Raw genomic sequence first — 23,282 nt, forward strand, 5'->3', positions numbered from 1 at the left:
GGTGTCCGTGTTTTGTGGATCCGCGGTGTCCGTGTTTTGCGGATCCACAAAACACATACGGACGTCTGAATGGAGCCTTACAGGGGGTGATCAATGACAGGGGGGTGATCACCCCATATAGGCTCCCTGATCACCCCCCTGTCATTGATCACCCCCCTGGAAGGCTCCATTCAGACGTCCGTATGTGTTTTGCGGATCCGCAAAACGCATACGGACATCTGAATGGAGCCTTCCAGGGGGGTGATCAATGACAGGGGGGTGATCAGGGAGTCTATATGGGGTGATCAGGGGGTTAATAAGTGACAGGGGGGGGGGGTGTAGTGTAGTGGTGTTTGGTGCTACTTTACAGAGCTGCCTGTGTCCTCTGGTCGTCAATCCAAGCAAAAGGGACCACCAGAGGACCAGGTAGCAGGTATATTAGACGCTGTTATCAAAAGAGAGTCTAATATACCTTTTTAGGGGTTAAAAAAAGATGATGACGAGATGATGCCCCGGCGCGTCCAGGAGGAATAACGGGGCTGGAGGGGTTAAAAAATATAAAATAAATGTAACTCTCCTTAATCCACTTTTTCGCGCAGCCCGGCTTCTCTTCTTTCTTCTTCTTTGCTGTGCACAGGAAAAGGATCTGTCACTACGCTCATCACATGGTCTGTCACATGATCCATCACCATGGTAAAAGATCGTGTGATACGGACGTCTGAATGGAGCCTTCCAGGGGGGTGATCAATGACAGGGGGGTGATCAGGGAGCCTATATGGGGTGATCACCCCCCTGTCATTGATCACCCCCTGTAAGGCTCCATTCAGACGTCCGTATGTGTTTTGTGGATCCGCAAAACACGGACACCGCGGATCCACAAAACACGGACACCGGCAATGCGCTTTCCGCATTTTGCGGATCCGCACATGTTATAAGGGAAAATAATACAGTCTACACAACACCTAACCCAAACATGCCGATTTTTCTCACGCGCGTGCAAAACGCATTACAATGTTTTGCACTCGCGCGGAAAAATTGCGCATTTTCCTGCAACGCCCGTGTGAAAGAGGCCTATTGTCTTATTGGTGGAGGCAGGCAGCTGAGCTCCCATCACCAATCGCTAGAATTGGAGTGCTCTCGTCTCCCCTTCCAGATGAATGAAGCAGTGGTTGAGCTTGAACGCCACCGCTCCATTCATCTAAGGGACTATCGGAGATAGTGGAGTACTGAACTCCAACAGAGAATGGATGGAGCGGCAACATGCTTCCTCTACTGACTCTACATTCATACCGGGGTACACAGGTTTCCAGCAGTTGTCCTCCACCAAGCACCTATAGCCTATCCTGTGGAAATGCATTTAAATCCTGGGACAAAAGGGTGGTCCATCCTCAGGACATCCCATTAATATCTGATCAATGGGGTCTGACATCCAGCACTGACACGGGATGTGGTGTCATGGACCCACCAATCAGATATTTATGGCCTATTCTGAGAAAAGGACTGGAAATCCCCTTAATTTCTCCCATTTTGATGTCCGTATTTAACCAAACTTCACAACTTTCCTTGTTTATAATGAACACAATCTTGAAAAGGCAGGAGTCTGGAGCATGCATATAGGTTTCGAGAAGAGAGATTGCACTTGGTTACCGTATTTTTCGCCCTATAAGACGCATCGGCCAATAAGACAATCTAGGTTTTAGAGGAGGACAATAAGAAAAAAAAAATATCATTAGACCTCAGCTCACACCCCCAATCAGACCCACAATCAGATCCCAATGTGAATGACCCCCAATCAGACATCAGCTAACAGCCCCAATATAAATAAGAACCCCCCCCCCCCATTAAGACCTTAGATGAGACCCCCATACCTCATATCAGCCCCCGTGCCTCAGATCACACAAAATGAAAAATCCACTTACCTCTCCTGCTCTGGATGCCGCCTCTCCTCAATTCCAGCGCTCTGTCTTTCTCTTCCTGCCGTCGGCTGTGCTGTGACACAGAGCGCCCTCATGCTGTGTGCAGCCACAGCACAGCTGACGGCCAAGGACCAGGAAGCGGTTGGTACAGAGACTTTACCGCTTCCCGGTCCTCTGCTACTAATGAGCACTTTCATAATGGAAGCGCTCATTAGTATTTGCCCATAAGACACAGTGAAATTTTGGGGAAAAAAGTGTGTCTTATGGGGCGAAAAATACGGTAGCTATTCAGAAACACATTGGGTGGAATTGATCATGAGGGGAATATTTGAAGTCCGTTTTGCTTGAGTCTGTGTTGGAGTACTTCGTGCCACATTTATCACATGTCGCATGTTGTTTGATAAATTTGTTTTGTCCTTAAAGGGGTTTTCTGAGACTTGTGTACTGATGACCTATCTTCTGGACCCCTGCAGATCTGCTGTTTGAGACGGTATCGGCACTGCCTTATTTCAGCTTTCTTTAGGCCATGTGATGACGTTCATTGGTCACTTGGCCTTGGTTCTGTGCTTGGTGAGCAGGGAGAGCGCCGGTGCCTTCTCAAACAGCTGATCAGTGGGGTCCCCACTGATCAGATACTGATGACCTATACAGAGGATAGCTCATTGGTATATACGTCTCTGAAAACCCTTTTAAACTTAATACTTTTGTCTAGAAAAGCTACATCATATTTTCTACTCCACCCTTATACTGAAGTGAGGTTGCAACCTGATAAATGTCTGATAAATCTGCAGTGAAGCTCATTAACGTGAGTAACCACGCTCACTTTCCCATTTCAAAGCTGGAGTGAGCGTTGGAAAAATGCAAGAAGTCGCAAAAGCCTCATTTTGCAACTATTTGAAGCCAGAATTCTTGATAGAAGGAATGATAAATCAGGGCCATCAATTTTTTTTAATTTTTTATTTTTTGGGGGGACTTGAGATGCTTTAACACAATGCAGGATAATTAATAACGTCTTTCTTTTTTCAGGTGGCATTTGTAGCTCTGACTTGTGTAGTTGTAGTGTTATGTATATCTAATGGTGAAGAAGACTTATGCAAGCCGTATATAGCACCATTCAATCTGACTACCACTGTGGTCATTGCTAAAGTCAGTCTGTGGCTGCTTTATGTGGTCTATGAGCGTTTCATTCAGCACCAGCACAGCAAAGTGAAAAACCAAGGCTATCTTTCCTTCTACCGGTCAACAAAGTGCATCAAGACCCTACCCCTGATTATCCACTCAACAGGTACGGTGTATAAACTATGAGCGGTATTAATGGTACGCTAAAATACAGTGATCATATATTGTAAAATTGCAGTATTTTTATTTAAGTGTATGTATTTACAGCTATACAATTTATTTTCTAGATGGTTTCATCAGTAGGTTTAAGGAAATGGTGGTTTAAAGGGGTTCTAGTTGAGTTATTGACTGTTAGCCCTTGGAATAGGCACTCAATATCAGGTTGGCAGGGGGCGACTCCTCACAACCCGCCTGTCAACTGTTTTTGCCAGGGGCGTAACTATAGGGGAAGCGGCTGCTTTGGGGCCCTGACCCAGAAGGGGCCCATCCAGGAGAAGGAGGCCTAAAAGATTTTGTCAGGGCCCCCTTACCAGTATTACACAATGAAATTATATACAGTGACAGTATAGATAGTGTATAAAACGGATGGAACAGCTGCCGGCCCTGGTCTGAGGCGATCTTTACTAGCCACAGGAATGGGGGCAGCATGAAAAGAAGGGGTTGCGAAAAAATTACTGGGGGAGGGGGGCCCCATTCAAAAATTTTCTGTGGGGCCCAGTCATTTCTAGCTACGCCACTGGTTTTTACTATGGATTCGGTGTCTGAAACGGGAACTGCACAGCTCGGTCCATTGTGCAGTGGCCAGGGCTGGTTACTGCAGCGCTGCTCCCGTTCACTTCAATACCCATTAATATCACATTCCTGAAGATAGACTAACAGGCCAGCACAACGCCATGACCCTGCGGGGATGATGGGTTGGGCCATTAATGCACTTCCCCTGACGAAGCCATCGGGCAAAACGCGTTGGGTAAGTGAGGGACCCTGGGATGGGTGATTTGACTGTTGGTTACTTATACTAGCGGTGAGGAGCTGTTATGGATTTCTTTCTGGTTCTCCTCTGTATAATTGCCAATATTTTAAATCACGGTGTTTGATACAGCTTAATGTGCAATCTGCAGTGGAGACCAATATACTTTTTCTTTTTCTTTGCACTGCCACTTTAATGTATATGATTATATGCAATTGAATATTATGTGCACACAGTTTTGCTTCTTCCCTGTATATGTAATTGGATATTGGCCTCATCCTGGTTGTCCCTCTTTTATACATTTTTATCCCGCTGTAAAGTGTGGACTCTGTTCTGTGCTTTTAATGGATTTTATTTAATAAAATGTGGTAAGGTGAACAGAAAAGTGTATGGTAAAGTCCTGGAAGGGGTGTATATTCCACCCAGCTTCCTCAACTGGGTGAGGTAAATAAAATCCAGAAGGTTAAAATGGTCTCAGCAATGTGTAGGTTGCTGAGATAGTTTTGTTATGTTTATGGGCTGGATTTTATTGGAGTGGGAGAAGGTAGGATTGGTAGAGGGACCTCCCCAGTCCACCCCATTCTAGGACAGGTTTTCCCCTAGCCTGAGGGATCCCAGCTGAAGACAGCTGGGATCGTCAAGGGGAAATAAAGCATAGTCCAGGCTGTCAGTCTAGGAGAGTGAGGCCTGGAGAAAGTCTGGGAAGATGGCTGCCCTGCGGGCTAGAGAAGCTGATTTCTCTGTGTGACCTGTGTGCAATAGGAGAGCTAGGATCTTCACTGTATTAGCCAGAGCCCAGACGGGCAGGTGTTTATTTCTGTTTGATTTCTGTTTTGTAGTGTTGGTCCTTCACCTTACCCAGTGCATTATAACTGGTGTTGCCTGTATTACCGGAGTGTTATAAATAAAGCAACGTTTGGACTTTAACCCTGTGGTCTGCAAGATAATCTGTCATCGCCGCCCTGCCTGAGAGTGTAACCCCTTACAAAAGATATATATTTTTTGCTTACAATATGGTCGTCTGCAGTTATATGACCTGGGCATACACATTTTTGTTGTAGGTTTTATATTTAATCATTGTGGCTCATATAGGTCATCTTTATAGGTTGCATCAATGCAAGTAGTCTGCAAAATGAGACCTGGTATTCTAGTTTCTAATCATGCATGCGCCTCACAACAGATGCAATAAATCTAACTTTTCAGAATGGAATATGAAGGCAATATAAAGTTGCAGTTTCACACACAGGCACTAGATGGCACACTAACTGCACTGTAATCTAAGGGATCATTTCTGTAGATCTCTCAATCGTGGGCCATGTATAGTACAATTTACACAATTAAGAATGTGTATGATGTCTGGAAAATTAGCTTTCTCGTTTTCACAGCACTTTATAAAGACTGTTCCCAATTTCGATTCCTTATGCCAGGGATGCTCAGCCTGCAGCCCTCCGGCTGTTTCAAAACGACAACTCCCAGCATGCTCTAATAGCTGTAGGCTGTGCACACATGCTGGGAGTTGTAGTTTTGCAACAGCAGTTCTTTATATTTGCCCTTTCTGCACATATTTAAAGGTAAACTACTGAAGTCATTCTTGGTTACTAGCATGTAAGCGAATATAACCATGCTCAAATAAAACTGTTCTGCATTGCTTTATTGGAGCTACCTATGTCTGCATGTTTACAAGGAACATTGCTATTTATTTGGCCATGTGAGCAGAAGTGGACATGTTATACATTTCTCACATGGATAATATCCCCTTTAAAGGAGCAATCTGGATAAAACGAATGCACGGTTATGCCTAGTGCAGGGCATCTGGTGCTCTTTGATGTAGTCATGGTCTCTACTAGGCATAGCATTGGAACAGTCTTGTCTGGATTGCTCAATTAATTGTCTTAGAAGAGTTAGAGCCAATAACTCCTGGGTCCTTCCCTGTCCCTCTGGACATATACAATACTCGCCTGTCCAGGTCCAGCCACTGCTTCATTCCCAGTTGCTTCTGGTCTGTGCGGGTCCAGGGAGGGTCTTGGTTCTGTGACTACCATGGTCAGTCCCTTCAGTTACAGCGGCATGAATCACTGCTGTCATTTGGCGGTCCAACTGCTGTGACTGATTGCTGAGGCCTGTGTCTACAACGGTTACAGAACCAAACTGCTTCCTGGTCCAGCAGGGAAGGAAGCAACTGGAAATGGAGTAGTAGCAAGGCCGCAGACAAGAGTAGGGTTTTTATGTTCAGAGGACATGGCAGGACTCATGGTTTATCAGCTCCAAGAGCAGACAACCCCTTTTAAAATACAGCTCTTGTGACCCCCCCCCCCCACAGTTTCCCCCAAACAGTGCTAGATTAGTACTTGCCTGGCCCTGCTCCCACGTGGTGGTCAACTGTTCCCCACTCCTCTTTTTTCTGATATAGAAGGTACATGTGAGCAGCCATTACAGGGTCCTGCATCTGCAAACTTTTGTATTTGGTCAATGCAGGGAAGAAAGAAATCTGCCCGTCTTTCTGAATCGTCTGACTATGTACAAGCATGTCTGTGTTCTGATGGTTGAGGCCACAGAGAACTGTATGGCAGGCCATATGTGGCCAATTGGCTATTGGTTGTGCACCCCTGCTCTAGAGAATGAATGGGACCTTTAGCTCCCACTGTAAGGATCATGGTTCAATCTTTAATTACATTACACTATGTCTTTTATTCACACACAGCCCTCCATCTTATTTTTGAAGATAGTGTTCCTTCAAACAATTTTTGAGATATTTCGATACTTGGATCCATTTCTCTGTCTGTTTGGTGTCTTCTGTCTGTAGTTTGTAAGTTATTGTTTCCTGTAAATCCCAAAGGAAAGGAAATTGTGAAGACCGTGCTGAGGCGATGTGTGACCTGTCCTGTGTCTCTTTTGACTTTGGCTGTATGTGGGTACTTTCAATGGGAGGAATGTTACTTTTTTCCTTACATTTGTGTCTAGAAGTCCTTATAATGCAGTGTCTCGCCGTATTAGTGCTCTTCTGTCAAGTTTAATCTGGTGAATCTTTACAGCTTTTTGTAGCATTGTTCAGTGTGGTTTTCTGTTTCTGGACAAACATTAGGATACGTCTTCAAGATAATTTTGATGAAAGTAGTATAAAGTTATATTATAATTATATTATAATTGCACACAGAAATTACAGTGGCAAGGCAGATGGTGGTCTGGTGTGTTTGATATGAATGGAACAGCAGATTGAGCAAGCTCGCGCCCTTCTCATTCTTTCTTTATGGGACCTACTGGAGGAAGCCGAGCTTGCTTATCTTTGGCAGTCACGTAGATAATTAATGGACTGGCACAGTGCATGCTTGACCAGCCGCTCCATCCATTTTGGGGTATAGGGTCCCATTTTCCTTATCATTTTCCTTATCAAAGGGGGTCTCCGTGGTCAAGCCCTCACTGATCTGATGGTAATCCATTTTCTTGTGGCTTACAAATACCATGTGAAAGAGGCCTCAGGCTACTCTCACACTGGTGTTTACTCGGTCTGGCAGGCTGTTCCGGCAGGGGAACAGCCTGGCGGATCTGTACTATAGTGTACACCCGTTAGCTGCTGGTAGTCCGCCTGGTGCCATTCACTATAATGGGGAGCTGTGTAGATTCGGCAGCAGGACAAAAACTGTTGTAGAAAATGATAAATGAGACAGGCCTGCCCTCTTCCCCAGCCACGACACACACTTTTCTCGGCACTCGAGCTGCAAAAAGTTGCAGATTTTAATAATAATTCATAATTAATTTTCTTTCAATGTTTCTATTTATCACATTTATCTCCCCTCTTTTTCTACACTTTCAAAAATACTCCCACACCCCTTCACCCAGCAAAGAGCTAGTTATCTCTCCCTCCATCTTACCCACCAATCTGACCTCTTGCACAGATCTGTTTTGTTAACTTAAAAGCTTTCCTTTCAAAACGCACACAGCCAACTCGTGCCCTCTTCTGCTCCCAGCTACTAACCCTTTCTCTGCTTCTCCTAACTTCTGGTAATATATATCCAATTCCTGTCCCTTCCCAGCAAATCCCTACAATCCTATATCCCTCTCACTACCAATCTACTTTTACAAAGTTCTGCAACCCCTTTAACCTGCGGACCCTCCAGCTGCTGTAAAACTGCAACTCCCACCATGCCCAGCTGTAGGCTGTTTTAGCATGCTGGGAGTTGTAGTTTTGAAACAGCTGGAGGGCCGCAGGTTGGACATCCCTGCATTAGGCTATTGTCTGCCTAGAGCCACCATTTTTGGGTAGAACCGTCCAACAATCTAATGTGTTTGGCCGAGGAGAATCGGGAGCTCCCAATGTCGCATGAGAAAGATTGGCGGCCTTGCATTCAACACCAGATCATTTTGTTTATCAGTAAGATAAGCCACTGCTAGAGCTACCTGCTTGGGTCAGTCAGATGTTTTGGTGACATTTAGTGGTCTGTTATACTAGATCTGTTTTGCATGTGCATTAGAAACTTGCTGGGTAAAATAACATCTATAGGGTTCTTTCACATGAGGAGAATTCCTGTCTATAAGGGCCATGCACACCACCATATTTTTGGTCTGCATCCGATCTGCATTTTTTTGGAGGATGGGATGCAGACCCATTTATTTCATTGGGATGTGGACCACACACAGTGTGCTGTCTGGATCAGTATGTCTGTTCCGTGGCACTGCAATTTTTTTTTTAGCATGTACTATTCTTGTCCATTTTGTGGACAAGAATAGGCATTTCTAACAAAGGGTGGGATGTGCTAATCTGCAAAATGCAGAGCACACACAGTCCATATCTATTTATATGGAGCAATCATTATGGTTGCATTGTAGGTATCACATCTCCATTTACACGGGAAGATGTGGTGCTGACAAATTTAAAGTTTTAACATCAACATAAAAGATGCGATCAGTGATAAATTGCCATTTGTTTTATTAGCTGACATGTCAATGATTGGGGGAAAAGCATTCGTATGGAGGGTCTTTGTTCAGCGTGTTCACGTTTCTGGTTTTCCCCAGAAGCATTGTTCTTAACTTATCTCTTTTATTCCTTTCTTTTAGGCAATGCGGCTGTAAATGTGATAATCTCAGTCAGGGATTCCTTTGGTTACAGTGATCTCTATATCTATCTCATCCTGAGTGTCCTCATACTGGAGCTGATCCTATCTGTGATATTCCTCCTCATGTACACAGGTGAGTACATCCGCCACAGACCATCTGTGAAATTCCTTCTCACTGCAGCATTGTAGACCAAGATCAAAAGTGGATTTGCTCAGTGACATCTGCCCTTTTTCGGTTGTTGAGACTTTGTTTTTTCGTGAAAAAAAAAAATTGGGAAAAGGAAACAGGAAGTGTTAACAATTGAAAGCCGATCATTAAAAGTCCTCCATATTTGCTTAGAACTCAAAATATCCAAGAGAGGGCAGGGGAGGAATGCAGGAGGAATGTGCATCCACTGGAAGCCTTTACAAGGCAGGAACCTGGAGTAAGTGGGCATTAAATAATGTAAGGAATCTTCCAGAAATGGGTATAGAACTGCTCGTATGTAGTATTTTATTGTGATCTGTTCCTCTTTTCTTTCCATTGCTGGGCCTTGGTTTTTATTTAATTTATTTTTTGTCCAGAGGCTTTATCTCTTCAACAGAGGTTCGGCCTTCTCCACTATTCCAGGAATGAAGAGTGTTTCCTCCCTCCTGATCAGTCTTTCTTTGATGTACTTATATGCCCTCTCAGGGCTGTTATCTGTCGAGATGAAGATTTCTGCTATTACCTGCTAAGTGTGTGTCCCTCAGGCTCCTTTAAATGGCCAAGAAGCAAGCTTTGCAAAAAGTGTCAACAGATCCAGTGCCATGCTTCTATTGCACACCCAATCATATCCCACTCCCCACTATATTTCTGGGACAGAGTAAATATAGATGTGCTAAAATAAAAGTACCTATGCATTCTAGGAACTGACCTGACCTTCTGATTAAACATCTGAAATGTATTTGTAGCTCACTAGTAGTCCTTAAAGGCTCACTATTGAGAGATGGGCCATTTATTTTTGTCCCTGACCATAAAAGGCCGCATCTCTGGTATAGTGTGATGCTTTTTATTACTGTACTGTACATGCTAGTGAGGTTATTTATTGAGCCTGGACACCCATGATCTAATAATAATCAGCCATAGTCCATCCTGTATCTGCCTCACGTTTATTACATATGATAATATCATCCTTGACTCTTATAATACGGTATTTGCAGAGGAGTTCTTTTTCTGTTGGAAACTGCCGTGATGAACAGTTATTTATTTCTAACTATTTAAGCAATTAAAGGATCAAAGGATATTTTCTCAGTCTAGATCAAACGCTTTGGTTGGGCTTCACAAGGTCTAGTGGGGATATAGGCAGGACTATGATACCTTTTTTATTTTTTATTTAGAACCAATTTATTTATTTTTTAACAGATTTTGTCCTACTTTTCCTTAGTCTAGTGGTTGAATCTGTCAGCCTATTTCACACCGGGTTTATTGGTTGCATCAAAAGAATACTTTTAATGGCAAAAAAAGAATGCCATCTTTTCCGGTGTCCTGTCCATAGATTGATATGGTCTTAGCACATGTCCTTTTGGCATACGTTTTTCTGGTAAACAACTACATACTATCCCACAATAATACCAGCTACTCTCCAGAGATTTCTAATCGCTGGACCAACTTCATTTGGAACAAAGACCCAATTGACTATAATAGGATTCAGCTACTTTCCAGCATAAGTGCTGGCTTCAACCGGATAAAAGCATTGCACACAATAATTTTTGTCTGGCCAAAGCTGGCACTTATGCCAGAAAGTATCTGGATAATGGTCTGACCCGATTAAATTAATGGGGTCTGGTGGTGCACAGCCATGTCCAGCAATGCCGGGTCCGGTAAACTCTGACTGGCTGCTCTTCTGTCCGAACAACCTGTCAGATCAGTTAAACGCAGATGTGATTGAGACAACCCCTTGTAATGTTTTAATGAGACTTTCCACCTTTTTACAACATTCAATGTAACAAATAGTAGATAACTTTATTGGCTGCTTCCAGATATCACAGCTCTGTAGTTTAGGAACAGTCTGCATTCGGTGTGTGTAATCAGTTCACTTATCTTTATTTGGCAGTGTCTCGCCATAGAGGTCTCTATGAAAATTTTATAGATCTACTATCTAATGATATAGACTACACCCAACTATTCCCGATACCAGATTTGGTGGAGCGATCGAAGGACTGTATTCTTCTTTTTTATTTTTTATTCTTGTAGGAGATAAGAGGAGGTGTCAGGCTGCAGCTTTATTCACCTCTCCTTTTTTAAAACAAATACAGCGGCCCCCTCAAGTTACAATATTAATTGGTTCCAGGACGACCATTGTATGTTAAAATCATTGTAAGTTAAGTAATCTGTTCCAAAGCCCCAACATGTCATCCAAGATGAGAGAAAATGAAGATGTAAGAAAAATAAGCAGATAACTAAGACAGATAAAACAAGTCCTTACACATAACAGTGAGGAATAGCTGCTAACTAGCAACTAATAGTTATTTTACCAGAGAAGTGGTCTTGATTGGTTGGATCTGAGTCCGAGACATTGTATGTTGAGTCTGGTTTCAACTTACGATGGGTCCGAAAAGGCCATTGTATGTTGGAAATATTGTATCCTGAGGCCATTGTATCTTGAGGGATCACTGTATATGATTGGCCAAACAGTGTGTATGTTTATGGGAGAGGCAGTAGAAATTGCTTCCAGCAAAGATATATGGCTACTTTTAATGGATGTTTACAAGTTGGTTTCTAAAGTTTACAGAAAATTTCGTTACAATTTAAATTATAAGAGATATTTTTTTTATGTCTGGATTTCCATGGAAATCCAATCGCATTTCAAAATTGGGGGTTCATGCACACGGTTGTGTCTGTGTTTAGTCCGCAAGCAACCGATTTCAAAATACGTATATTTTTCTCACTCCCATCAATAGAAATGACTATTCTCATCTGTAATGCAGACAAGAATAGAACATGATCTAGAATTTGCAGACCGGCCGTGTGGCTCCAAAAAAATACAGATGTACACAGCTTACAAATTGACAGCTTTTGAAATATGAAATAGCTGCTGCCTCTGCTTCCTACAGCATTGTGTGTGTGTGTGTGTGTGTGTGTGTGTGTGTTTTAGGTGTTCATACAGGTAAAAAAACTGCAATTTGTCTGACATGTGAGCACAATCTTCACCTTTCAGTTAATTACTGAGGAAAAGGGATTTGATAAAATAAATTTAGAGAATGTGTTATCAGAGAATGACCTATTGTTTAAATCATGGTTTTAAAATTTATAAGGCATTTATAATTTTTCAAGTCAATATCCATTTTTAACTCCATGGTGACCACCCATGTAACAAAAAACATTTTATTAAATAAAATTCTAATTAAAAGGGCATACTTATTATTTTTTTCCACATATTTGGTATCGTCGCATCTGTAATGACCCATTCACACTATGAAAATATCATGTAAATTATCCTGTATGGTGACCGCCATAAAAAAAAAATGCCCGAATCGCCGCAAAAAACGGAATGGAAAATGATCAAAAAGTGTTATGTACCCCTATATGATACCCAGGAAAACTAGAAGTCGTCCTGCAAAAATCAAGCCCTCCCACAGCTCCACAGAAAGAAAAAGAAAAAAGTTATTGTCTTGGGATGCAGCAATGCAAAAGCATTTTATTCTTTTAAAGAAAAATAGTACTGACTGATGTTATCATGTTATCTATGCCAAAAAAATGAACAGCACAAAATTTATATTGTAAATACTCAGTGGCTGTATTGCTGTTTCCTCCCTCCCAGAAAGAGTTAATAAAAGTTAATCAATCAATCAAGTTATGTGTACCCCAAAATGGCACCATTAAAAACTACAACTTGTCCCGCAACTTGTCCCCATGATACGGCTACACAGGCGGAAAAAAAAAGTTATAGCTCATGAAAGGAGACTATGAAAAAATGGCAAAAAAAAAACGATAGGTCAGTAAGACCCAAAACATGGTCATAAGATGTTAAACAAAAACTTAAAATCCTGCAGTTTTCACACTGGCCACTGAGTGTAATAGGCACCGCTTCTTGGTCTGTAGCGATCACTTTACTGTAGTTATCTGCGTATCTATCTTTGTAATCCTGCCTGTAATGAAATCACCTCTCTGTATAGATAACCCAGGATCCACCATTCATAATAGGTGATTTGAAAACTCTCCCATGGAAGTCAGTGAGTCTCCATTATTTAATTAAAAATATACTAGTTTTACCCCCACCTGTTGATAAAAATCGGTTTTATTTATATGCTAATTCCTTCCTAACGTGCCCAAGGGGCCTTCCCTCCGGCGGTTTGTGCCCAGCCCCGCCCATTATCTCGTAGCCCAGCGCCGCCCCCACTGCTAATTATTCACTCATCGTCGATAGTGCGCCGTATTCTTGCGCACGCGCTCTGGAACCACTGGTTAGCGCCGGCGCAGTGTTCTGGCAGCAGCCTCAGCGAACGAAGTGCGCAGGCGCCAGCTGCCTGCTTTCTTCGCTCGCGGGCACTGATTTGTCGATCCAGGGCACATGTGTGAGATTACGGCGCAGTGTCGGCGACGAGAGGAGTGAATAATTAGCAGTGCGGCGGCACTGGGCTATGAGATAAGGGACGTTAGGCAGGTAATTAGCATATAAACCTATTTTTATCAAAAATGAAAGGGCAGGTGGGGGTAAAACTAATATATTTTTAATTAGATAATGGAGACTGATAGGATGATATAAACAGCTCTATATCGAAAATGTTGCTGACAGAATCCTTTTAATGCTTCCTAAATGCTGTTTAGAACAGCTCGGGCAAGATGGCAGCCCCCATAATTATGTTCAGAAACTAGAATAAAACAAAAAACAAACTGTAATCGGAAAATAAAAACTATTAGAAAAAAGAATTGTGTTATCTGGTTTTGCGGACTGCACAATACAGATGGTCAATTGAATGCCCCCTAATCCACTATTTACAGGGGTTGTGGAATTTAATTAAAAAAAAAACAAAAAAAAATGCTTTAACTAGTAGCTTTTTTTTTAAGGCGCTTTGTTACAAACAGCAGAGGTGACATACCTGGATGAGGCATCTGACCACAGTAGCCAGTCACTCTCCTCAGGAGTCTAAGGCTGAGTTCACACGGGCGAGATTTCCGCCCGGGTGCAATGCGGTAGGTGAACGCATTGCACCTGCACTGAATCCGGCACCATTAATTTCAATGGGTCTGTGTACATGAGCGTTTTTTTTCACGCATCACTTCTGCAATGCTTTAAAATCGCAGCATGCTCTATATTCTGCGTTTGTAACGCAGGACAGGCCCCATAGAAGTGAATGGGGCTGCGTGAAAAACGCATTGCATCCGCAAGCAAGTGCGCGTGCAATGCGTTTTTCACTCATGGTTGCTAAGAGATGTTGTTTGTAAACCTTCAGTTTTTATCACGCGCGTGAAAAACGCATCAAAGCGCATTGCACTCGTGCGGAAAAAACTGAACAACTAAACGCAATTGCAGACAAAACTGACTGAACTTGCTTGCAAAATAGTGCGAGTTTCACTGAACGCACCCTGGTGGCCAGCCCCCCCCTCCCCTGTAGTTAACTCATTTGTAGCCAGTGGGCCCCCCCCTCCCTCCCCTGTAGTTAACTCATTGGTGTCCAGTGGACCCCCTCTCCCTCCCCTGTAGTTAACTTGTTGGTGGCCAGTGGGCCCTCTCCCCTCCCTCCCCCTCCTAATTAAAATCTCCCCCCTATCATTGGTGGCAGTGGAGAGTACCCATCGGAGTCCCAGTTTAATCGCTGGGGCTCCGATCGGTAACCATGCCAACCGGGACGCTACTGCAGTCCCGGTTGCCATGGTTACTTAGCAATTTGTAGAAGCATCATACTTACCTGCGAGCAGCCATGTCTGTGTCCGGCCGGGAGCTCCTCCTACTGTTAAGTGATAGGTCTGTGCGGTGCATGGCCTAAAGATCTGTCACTTACCAGTAGGAGGAGCTCCCGGCCGGACACAGACATCGCAGCTCGCAGGTAAGTATGATGCTTCTACAAATTGCTAAGTAACCATGGCAACCGGGACTGCAGTAGCGTCCCAGTTGCCATGGTTACCGATCGGCGCCCCAGCGATTAAACTGGGACTCCGATCGGTACTCTCCACTGCCACCAATGATAGGGGGGGAGATTTTAATTAGGAGGGGCAGGGAGGGGAAAGGGCCCACTGGCCACTAATGAGTTAACTACAGGGGAGGGAGGGGGGGGGCACTGGCTACAAATGAGTTAACTACAGGGAAGGGAGGGGCGGCTACCAACGAGTTAACTACAGGGGAGGGAGGGGGGGGGCTGGCTACCAACGAGTTAACTACAGGGGAGGGGGGGGCGGCTGCACTGGCCACCAATGAGTTAAAAACAGCAGGGGGCAGTCATGTACACAGTTTTTTAGTATATTCTAACTTGAAGCGTCCCCATCACCATGGGAACGTCTCTGTGTTAGAATATACTGTCTGATCTGAGTTTCACGATGTAACTCATATCCGACAGTATATTCTAACATAGAGGCGTTCCCATGGTGATGGGGACGCTTCAAGTTAAAATATACCATCGGATTGGAGAATACTCCGATCCGATGGTATAAAGGGACTCCTGACTTTACATTAAAAGTCAATGGGGGACGGATCCGCTTGCAATTGCACCTTATTGTGTCAACGTCAAACGGATCCGTCCCCATTGACTTGCATTGTAATTCAGGACGGATCCGTTTGGCTCCGCACGGCCAGGCGGACACCAAAATGACTTTTTTTGTCCGTGGATCCTCCAAAAATCAAGGAAGACCCACGGACGAAAAAACGGTCACGGATCACGGACCAACGGACCGTGAAAAAATACTGTCGTGTGCATGAGGCCTAAAGGTAAGGCTACTCTTTCACACTGACGTTTACTCCTTCCGGCAGGGGAACAGCCTGCCGGATCTGTAACTAGAGTGTACATCCATGAGCTGCTGGAAGCCCATTCACTATAATGGGGAGCAGCGTGGCTCTGGCTGCAGCACAACAAATATGCCAAGAGGCAGCCGGACAAAAACCGCTGCGTAGAACACGGTTGGGGTGATAGAGATGAGGAAAGAGATTTAGGGGGTGCAGTACTGTGGAGAGCCTTGTGTGTGTGAAAACGTGCAGTTTAAGTTTGATTCTATACTATATGGGCAACAAGTGCAATGACTGGCACAGGGCAGAGGCATCTGGGTAGCAGTTAGACAGGTGACCCTGGCTGCTGCATTAAGGATAGATTGGAGAGGGGAAAGTCTGGTGAGGGGGAGGCCAATTAAAAGTGAGCTACAGTAATCGAAGCAGGAATGGATCAGGGCAATAAGTGTTCTTGTTTCCATAGTGAGAAAGGGGAGTATTCTAGGAATATTTTGGAGGTACAGGCGACATAAGTGGGCAAAAGAATAAATATAGGGGGTGAAGGAAAGACCATCATCAAACATAACACTGAGACTCCGGGTGTGCTGGCTAGGCGTGATGATGGTGCCACACAGTGAGAGGGAGATATCAGGTTTAGGTAGGTTAGTAGATGGAGAGAACACAAGAAGTTCAGCTTTTGAAAGATAAAATTTTAGATAGGGGGGAGTACATGATGATAGAGACAGAGGACAAACAGTCACTAGTATTATATTATACTTCAGGGGTGCTGTCAGCGGTTGAAATGTATAGTTTTATGTCATCAGCATAGTTATGGTACTGGAAACCAAATCTGCTGATGGTCTCTCCAATTGTGGCTGTATAGAGAGAAGAGGAGAGGGCCTAGGACTGAACCCTGAGGAACCTCAACAACAAGAGGGAGAGGAGAAGTGGAGCTAGCGAATGATACACTAAAAGAGCGGTCAGAGAGATATGAAGAAAACCAGGAGAGAGCAGTGTTCTTTAGGCCGATACATTTGAGCATTATGAGTAGGAGATGGTGGTCTATTGTGTCAAAAGTTGCAGAGAGGTCAAGGAGATTTTGCTGTCAGGAGGTCATTTGTCACTTTGGTGAGGGCAATTTCTGTAGAATGTAGGGTGTGGAGACCAGATTGTAATGGATCAAGGAGAGAGTGAGCAGAGAGAAGGCGGATGAGGCGAGAGTAGACCAGGTGCTCTAGGAGTTTAGAGATGAAGGGAAGGTTAGAGACTGGTCTGTAGTTTTTTGTGCAGGACAGGTCAAGAGTAATGTTAGGAGTATTTGAAAGAGGAGGGGAAGATACCAAAAGCGAGAGGTTGAAGATTTTTGTTAGGCGAGTGGTGACAGCCAGAGAGAGAGAGAGAGAGTGTCACGGAAGGTGTACAGGAAACAAGACAATGCAAAATGAATATATGACTCACTGGATCCAAAACTAAGGAACAAAAGGGAGACCCCTGCATCAGACCTGGCTCTCTCTCTGTCTGCTCAGCCTATGCGAAAATCCCAATGGTGGATGATCGCATATCCACGTACCTCGACTATATACCACCTGAACACCCTACAATAGTGAGGGGACACGACCACCGGCTCCCTACACTAGACACGGAGGGAGTCAGGGTCACCTCGGATTCAAATAAATGTACAGCACTTATCTTGTAGAAGGCTGGAAAATAAGATCAGCATGCACACACACTCCAGGAAGTTGTATAAGCCGCACACTAATGCATTATGGGGAGGAATTTAAAGGGATGCAATCAGTCCAACTACATGACAGCTGAGAGAGGCTAACGAGATGAGGAACTGAAATTCAAAACAAAGAAAACTCAAGGAGGAGGTTCTGAAAGGCTTCTGTCAGAGCTTCTCAGCTGTCTGTTTGTGACAGAGAGAGAGAGAGAGAAGACTGGAGTAGGTGTGAGGGAGTGGGGTCAGAAGTGCATATGGTAGGATGAGAAGAAGAGAGGAGCCTGGAGACTACTTCCATGACTGGGTCAAACGTGAGCCAGAGGAGATGCTGGATGTTTTTTATTTTCTCAGTGAAGTAGGCGACCAGATGTTTAGCACAGAGGTCTGTGATAGGCAGCTGCACTTTGGGACTGAGGAGAGGGTGAAAAGTGTCAGATTTTTTAGGGTTGTTGGATAGTGAGGAGATCAGGGTGGTAAAGTAGGTCTGTTTGGCAAGCTGGAGGGCAGAGTTATAGGTTGTTAGCATAAACGTCAAACTCCTGTATAGATGGTTAAATAATCCATTGTCAGTTAACTTCCCATCACAGCAGCATGTAATTTGAATGGAAATACTCATGATAGTAGGTCTAGAAATGGGTTAACTGTATGACAGTTCCATAGTTCTCTTGATAGGCCTTCATAAAGATGGCTACAGAAGAGCGCTGGGTCAACAAAGATGGACTCTCTTTGGTCAGATTGATGGTCTGATTGATAAAGTTAAGCAAGACTGCTTGTATATTTTGCTTTCAAAGATGAATGTATTATGATTCAGTATGAATGCTATAGCATCTAATACAAATTGGGCTTGTAGGGTGGGCATTGTGCTATTTTGTTGGAGATAGTATTGCACCACTTCTCTTACCCCGTCTGAGATGTTGGAGTAGAGTGTGGAAACATCTTGTGTTACCCAAATGTACGAGTCTTGCCATTTCACTGCTTAAAGTGGGGTAATCAAGCTTGATTAATCTTTCAAATAGGAAGGTAATTTGATAACATGTTTCTGTAGTAGAATATCCACGTAATGTTACATGTTAACAAGGATATACCAGAGATGATAGGTCTTCCAGGGTAGATGGTAAAAGAGTGCTAGGCTTGAATGATCCTCAATTATATACAGTTGTGTTCAAAATAATAGCAGTCAGACATCACTAACCTGATCAATCACTGTTTTTGGTAGAAATGATATTTCTACATGGCAAATAATTTGCTAGATGTAGTAGAGTACTAGAAACCCAACAGTCATGACATGAATGCTGCTGATTCTGTGTAACTGAATCACTAATTGAAAGGGGCATGTCCAAAAGAATAGCAGTGTGGAGTTCAATGAGTGAGGTCATTCTATTTAAGGAAGGAAGGCAGCAAATGTACATGCTGGTTACAGTGCATTTCTCTCTGAAATTCTGAGGAAAATGGGTTGTTTCAGACATTGTTCAGAAGTACAGCGTACCTTGATTAAAAAGTTGATTGGAGAGGGGAAAACATAAAGAAGTGCAGAAAATGATAGGCTGCTCAGCTAAAATGATTGCAAATGCTTTAACATCGCAACAAAAACCTGAAAGACGTGGAAGAAGCGAAAAACTACCATTCAAATGGATAGAAGAATAGCCAAAATGGCAAGGACCAGGAAGATCAAAAGTCTAAAGTTACCTGTGAGTACTGTTACAATTAGAAGACACCTATGTGAAGCCAAGCTATCTGCAAGAAACCCCCGCAAAGTCCCACTGTTGAAAAAAATACCTTTGCTGAAGAGGTTACAATTTGCCAAAGAGCACATTGACTGGCCTAAAGAGACATTTTGTGCACTGATGAAAGTAAGATTGTTCTATTTGGCTCTAGTGGCCGGAGACAGTTTGTCAGACGACCCCTAAACCCTGAATTTGAGCCTCAGTACACTGTGAAGACAGTGAAGCATGGTGGCGCAAGCATCATGATATGGGGATGTTTCTCATACTAAGGTGTTAAGCCTATTTATCTCATACCAGGGATCATGGATCAGTTTGAATACATCAGAATACTTGAGGAGGTCATGCTGTCTTATGCTGAAGAGGTAATACCCTTGAAATCGGTGTTCCAACAAGACAACGACCCTAAACACACCAGTAAACGTGCAACATCTTGGTTCCAGACCAACAAGATTGACGTTATGGAGTGACCAATCCAATCCCCGGATCTTAATCCAATAGAAAACTTGTGGGGTGACATAAAAAATGCAGTTTCTGAGGCAAAACCAAGAAATAGAGAAGAACTGTGGAATGAAGTCCAATCATCCTGAGCTAGAAACAGTGGTTATACAACTAAATATTAGTTAAGTGATTCAAAGGAAAGCAAAATCTTCAAATATTTTTCAGTTTATATAGTGAATGTTTGCGTTTGAAAAGAAGAATACAAACACAGCTTTTTTCTTTTCATTATTATAGTGGAACAACACAAATTTGCTATATTTTTCTTCATGTTTTGATTTTGAATAGAATGTGTAGTGTTCCTAATGCATTTGTGTGTATGGAAATAAAAGCTATTAGGAAGGCTTTTGAGCTTCATTCACTGCTATTATTTTGAATACAACTGTACTCCTTTTCCTTTTTTTGTCTAAATCTGCTTATCTTCAGCTTCTTTGAGTAGTCAGTAGTTGAATGGTGTCCTCTGTCAATGGATTTTCAGTCAGAGTTTGCTAGTATTCTTCATCCTTAAAGATTTTATGTGCTTCTGCAAGATATTCATCCTTGTCTTGAATTATGACGCCTCCTCCCTTGTCTGAATTCCTAATTAATATTGTCTCATTGGTTTCATGTGGTCGCCTTGGTTTCAAATAAATGACATTTTGTGTATCCTACTGTGGTCGTGGTTTTGCGCTAAGAGGTGTCGGAACAATGCAGGCTACACTTTGCCTGCACCCCCTTCCCCCATCTACAGTATCTATGTTCCTCTGGTGGGTGAGAACCTGACAACATCGGCAGCACCGACCAAATACATCCACACGCCTTCACTAGTGTTGTACCTATGCTTGCACAACACAAAATGGTGAGCATAACCATCCAATTTCAACACCTACGGGTTTATGCATATCGCCCTATGAGTGCCTTTCCCTTTTTTAGTTTTTTCCATATTTAGGTGTTTCAGTTTGTGATGTTTTTATGGTTTGTTGCATTTTGTTTTTGACAAGCAGCCTGCTCTGTGTATGGCGTATTTAATGTCCAAAATATGTGTATTCAGCTAGAAGAGCTGAGAAAGTCATTGCCAGACACTGGCGACTTCTTGTATACCAGGAGATCAGAAAGATTGGGTGAAAATATTCATTGGCGTCAGGAACTCCAACACACATTAAACTGTTGGTTAAACCTACCATTCTCAACTTTAAGTTTATACCACCTACACGGTTAGTAAATGTGGGCTATTTTTTGCAAGTACTACATGTTATACTAACGGTTAGTCAGTTTGACGTGTAATAAAGCTTCAACTTGGATTTACTTTATGCATTTCTCTTATACTGTAGTATTGATTGAATTGAGGGCATTAGAATTAATTGAGCTCACAAATTAAAGGTAAAACAGGAAGTATACAGAATCAATCAACCATCAGATATACAGTACAGACCAAAAGTTTGGACTCGCCTTCTCATTCAAAGAGTTTTCTTTATTTTCATGACTGAAAATGTTAGATTCACACTGAAGGCATCAAAACTATGAATTAACACATGTAGAATTATATACATAACAAAAAAGTGTGAAACAACTGAAAATATGTCATATTCTAGGTTCTTCAAAGTAGCCACCTGTTGCTTTGATTACTGCTTTGCACACTCTTGGCATTCTCTTGATTGAGCTTCAAGAGGTAGTCACCTGAAATGGTCTTCCAACAGTCTTGAAGGAGTTCCCAGAGATGCTTAGCACTTGTTGGCCCTTTTGCCTTCACTCTGCGGTCCAGCTCACCCCAAACCATCTCAATTGGGTTCAGGTCCGGTGACTGTGGAGGCCAGGTCATCTGGCGCAGCACCCCATCACTCTCCTTCATGGTCAAATACCCCTGTAGGTGTGTTTGGGGTCATTGTCCTGTTGAAACATAAATGATGGTCCAACTAAACGCAAACCGGATGGAATAGCATGCCGCTGCAAGATGCTGTGGTAGCCATGCTGGTTCAGTATGCCTTCAATTTTGAATAAATCCCCAACAGTGTCACCAGCAAAGCACCATCACACCTCCTCCATGCTTCACGGTGGGAACCAGACATGTAGAGTCCATCCGTTCACCTTTTCTGCGTCGCACAAAGACACGGTGGTTGGAACCAAAGATCTCAAATTTGGACTCATCAGACCAAAGCACAGATTTCCACTGGTCTAATGTCCATTCCTTGTGTTCTTTAGCCCAAACAAGTCTCTTCTGCTTGTTGCCTGTCCTTAGCAGTGGTTTCCTAGCAGATATTCTACCATGAAGGCCTGATTCACACAGTCTCCTCTTAACAGTTGTTCTAGAGATGTGTCTGCTGCTAGAACTCTGTGTGGCATTGACCTGGTCTCTAATCTGAGCTGCTGTTAACCTGCGATTTCTGAGGCTGGTGACCCAGATGAACTTGTCCTCCGCAGCAGAGGTGACTCTTGGTCTTCCTTTCCTGGGGCGGTCCGCATGTGAGCCAGTTTCTTTGTAGCGCTTGATGGTTTTTGTGACTGTACTTGGGGCCACTTTCAAAGTTTTCCCAATTTTTCGGACTGACTGACCTTAATTTCTTAAAGTAATGATTGCCACTCGTTTTTCTTTACTTGGCTGCTTTTTTCTTGCCATAATACAAATTCAACAGTCTATTCAGTAGGACTATCAGCTGTGTATCCACCTGACTTCTCCACAACGCAACTGATGGTCCCAACCCCATTTATAAGGCAAGAAATCCCACTTATTAAACCTGACAGGGCACACCTGTGAAGTGAAAACCATTTCAGGTGACTACCTCTTGAAGCTCAACAAGAGAATACCAAGAGTGTGCAAAGCAGTAATCAAAGCAAAAGGTGGCTACTTTGAAGAACCTAGAATATGACATATTGTTTCACACTTTTTTGTTATGTATATAATTCCACATGTTAATTCATAGTTTTGATGCCTTCAGTGTGAATCTACAATTTTCATAGTCATGAAAATAAAGAAAACTCTTTGAATGAGGTGTGGCCAAACTTTTGGTCTGTACTGTACATTCCACTGAGACTTGCATGGCTTCACCCATGGCTTCCTAGATTGTATTAAAAAAGGTCTTGTCTACTGACAGATTTCATAACAACTAAACAAAAATTTTGATTTCTTCATTTTTACTCGTGTTTTACCCAAATCCAGGCTGGAAAAAACTATCCTTTCCTTTTAGCTTACTAATATGTGTTTGTCACATGCTCTGTTTTTCACTCTGGGCAGAATAGCATAATGACATATACACTTTAAGGACTGTTTATGGGAGTGGTCATTTTGCAGGACGGATTGGCCATAGACCTTACAGGGAAATTTCCTGGTAGGCCGATGCCCAGGGGGACGCTTGGGTTCTCCTCACATACGCCAGAGGAAGTTTTGGGAGATGTATTTTGTGCTGCTGGGGCAGTATTTTCTGATGGACTGTGGTATTTGGCTCTGTTGGTGTGGTAT

The 23,282-nt window shown here is 43.1% G+C and overlaps 1 protein-coding gene across 1 annotated transcript in view; it reads left to right on the plus strand.

Annotated features, from left to right (window-relative positions):
- Positions 1–23,282, plus strand: part of TMEM192 (transmembrane protein 192) — an 87,368-nt gene that overhangs the window by 39,654 nt on the left and 24,432 nt on the right. Inside the window, exons 3-4 of the mRNA XM_044299890.1 lie at positions 2,922–3,180; positions 9,034–9,165. Of these exons, the coding sequence (XP_044155825.1) occupies positions 2,922–3,180; positions 9,034–9,165 (391 nt within the window). The remainder of the gene's footprint in view (positions 1–2,921; positions 3,181–9,033; positions 9,166–23,282) is intronic.

This window comes from Bufo gargarizans, chromosome 1 (genome assembly GCF_014858855.1).
Source record: "Bufo gargarizans isolate SCDJY-AF-19 chromosome 1, ASM1485885v1, whole genome shotgun sequence".
Taxonomy (NCBI): domain Eukaryota; kingdom Metazoa; phylum Chordata; class Amphibia; order Anura; family Bufonidae; genus Bufo; species Bufo gargarizans.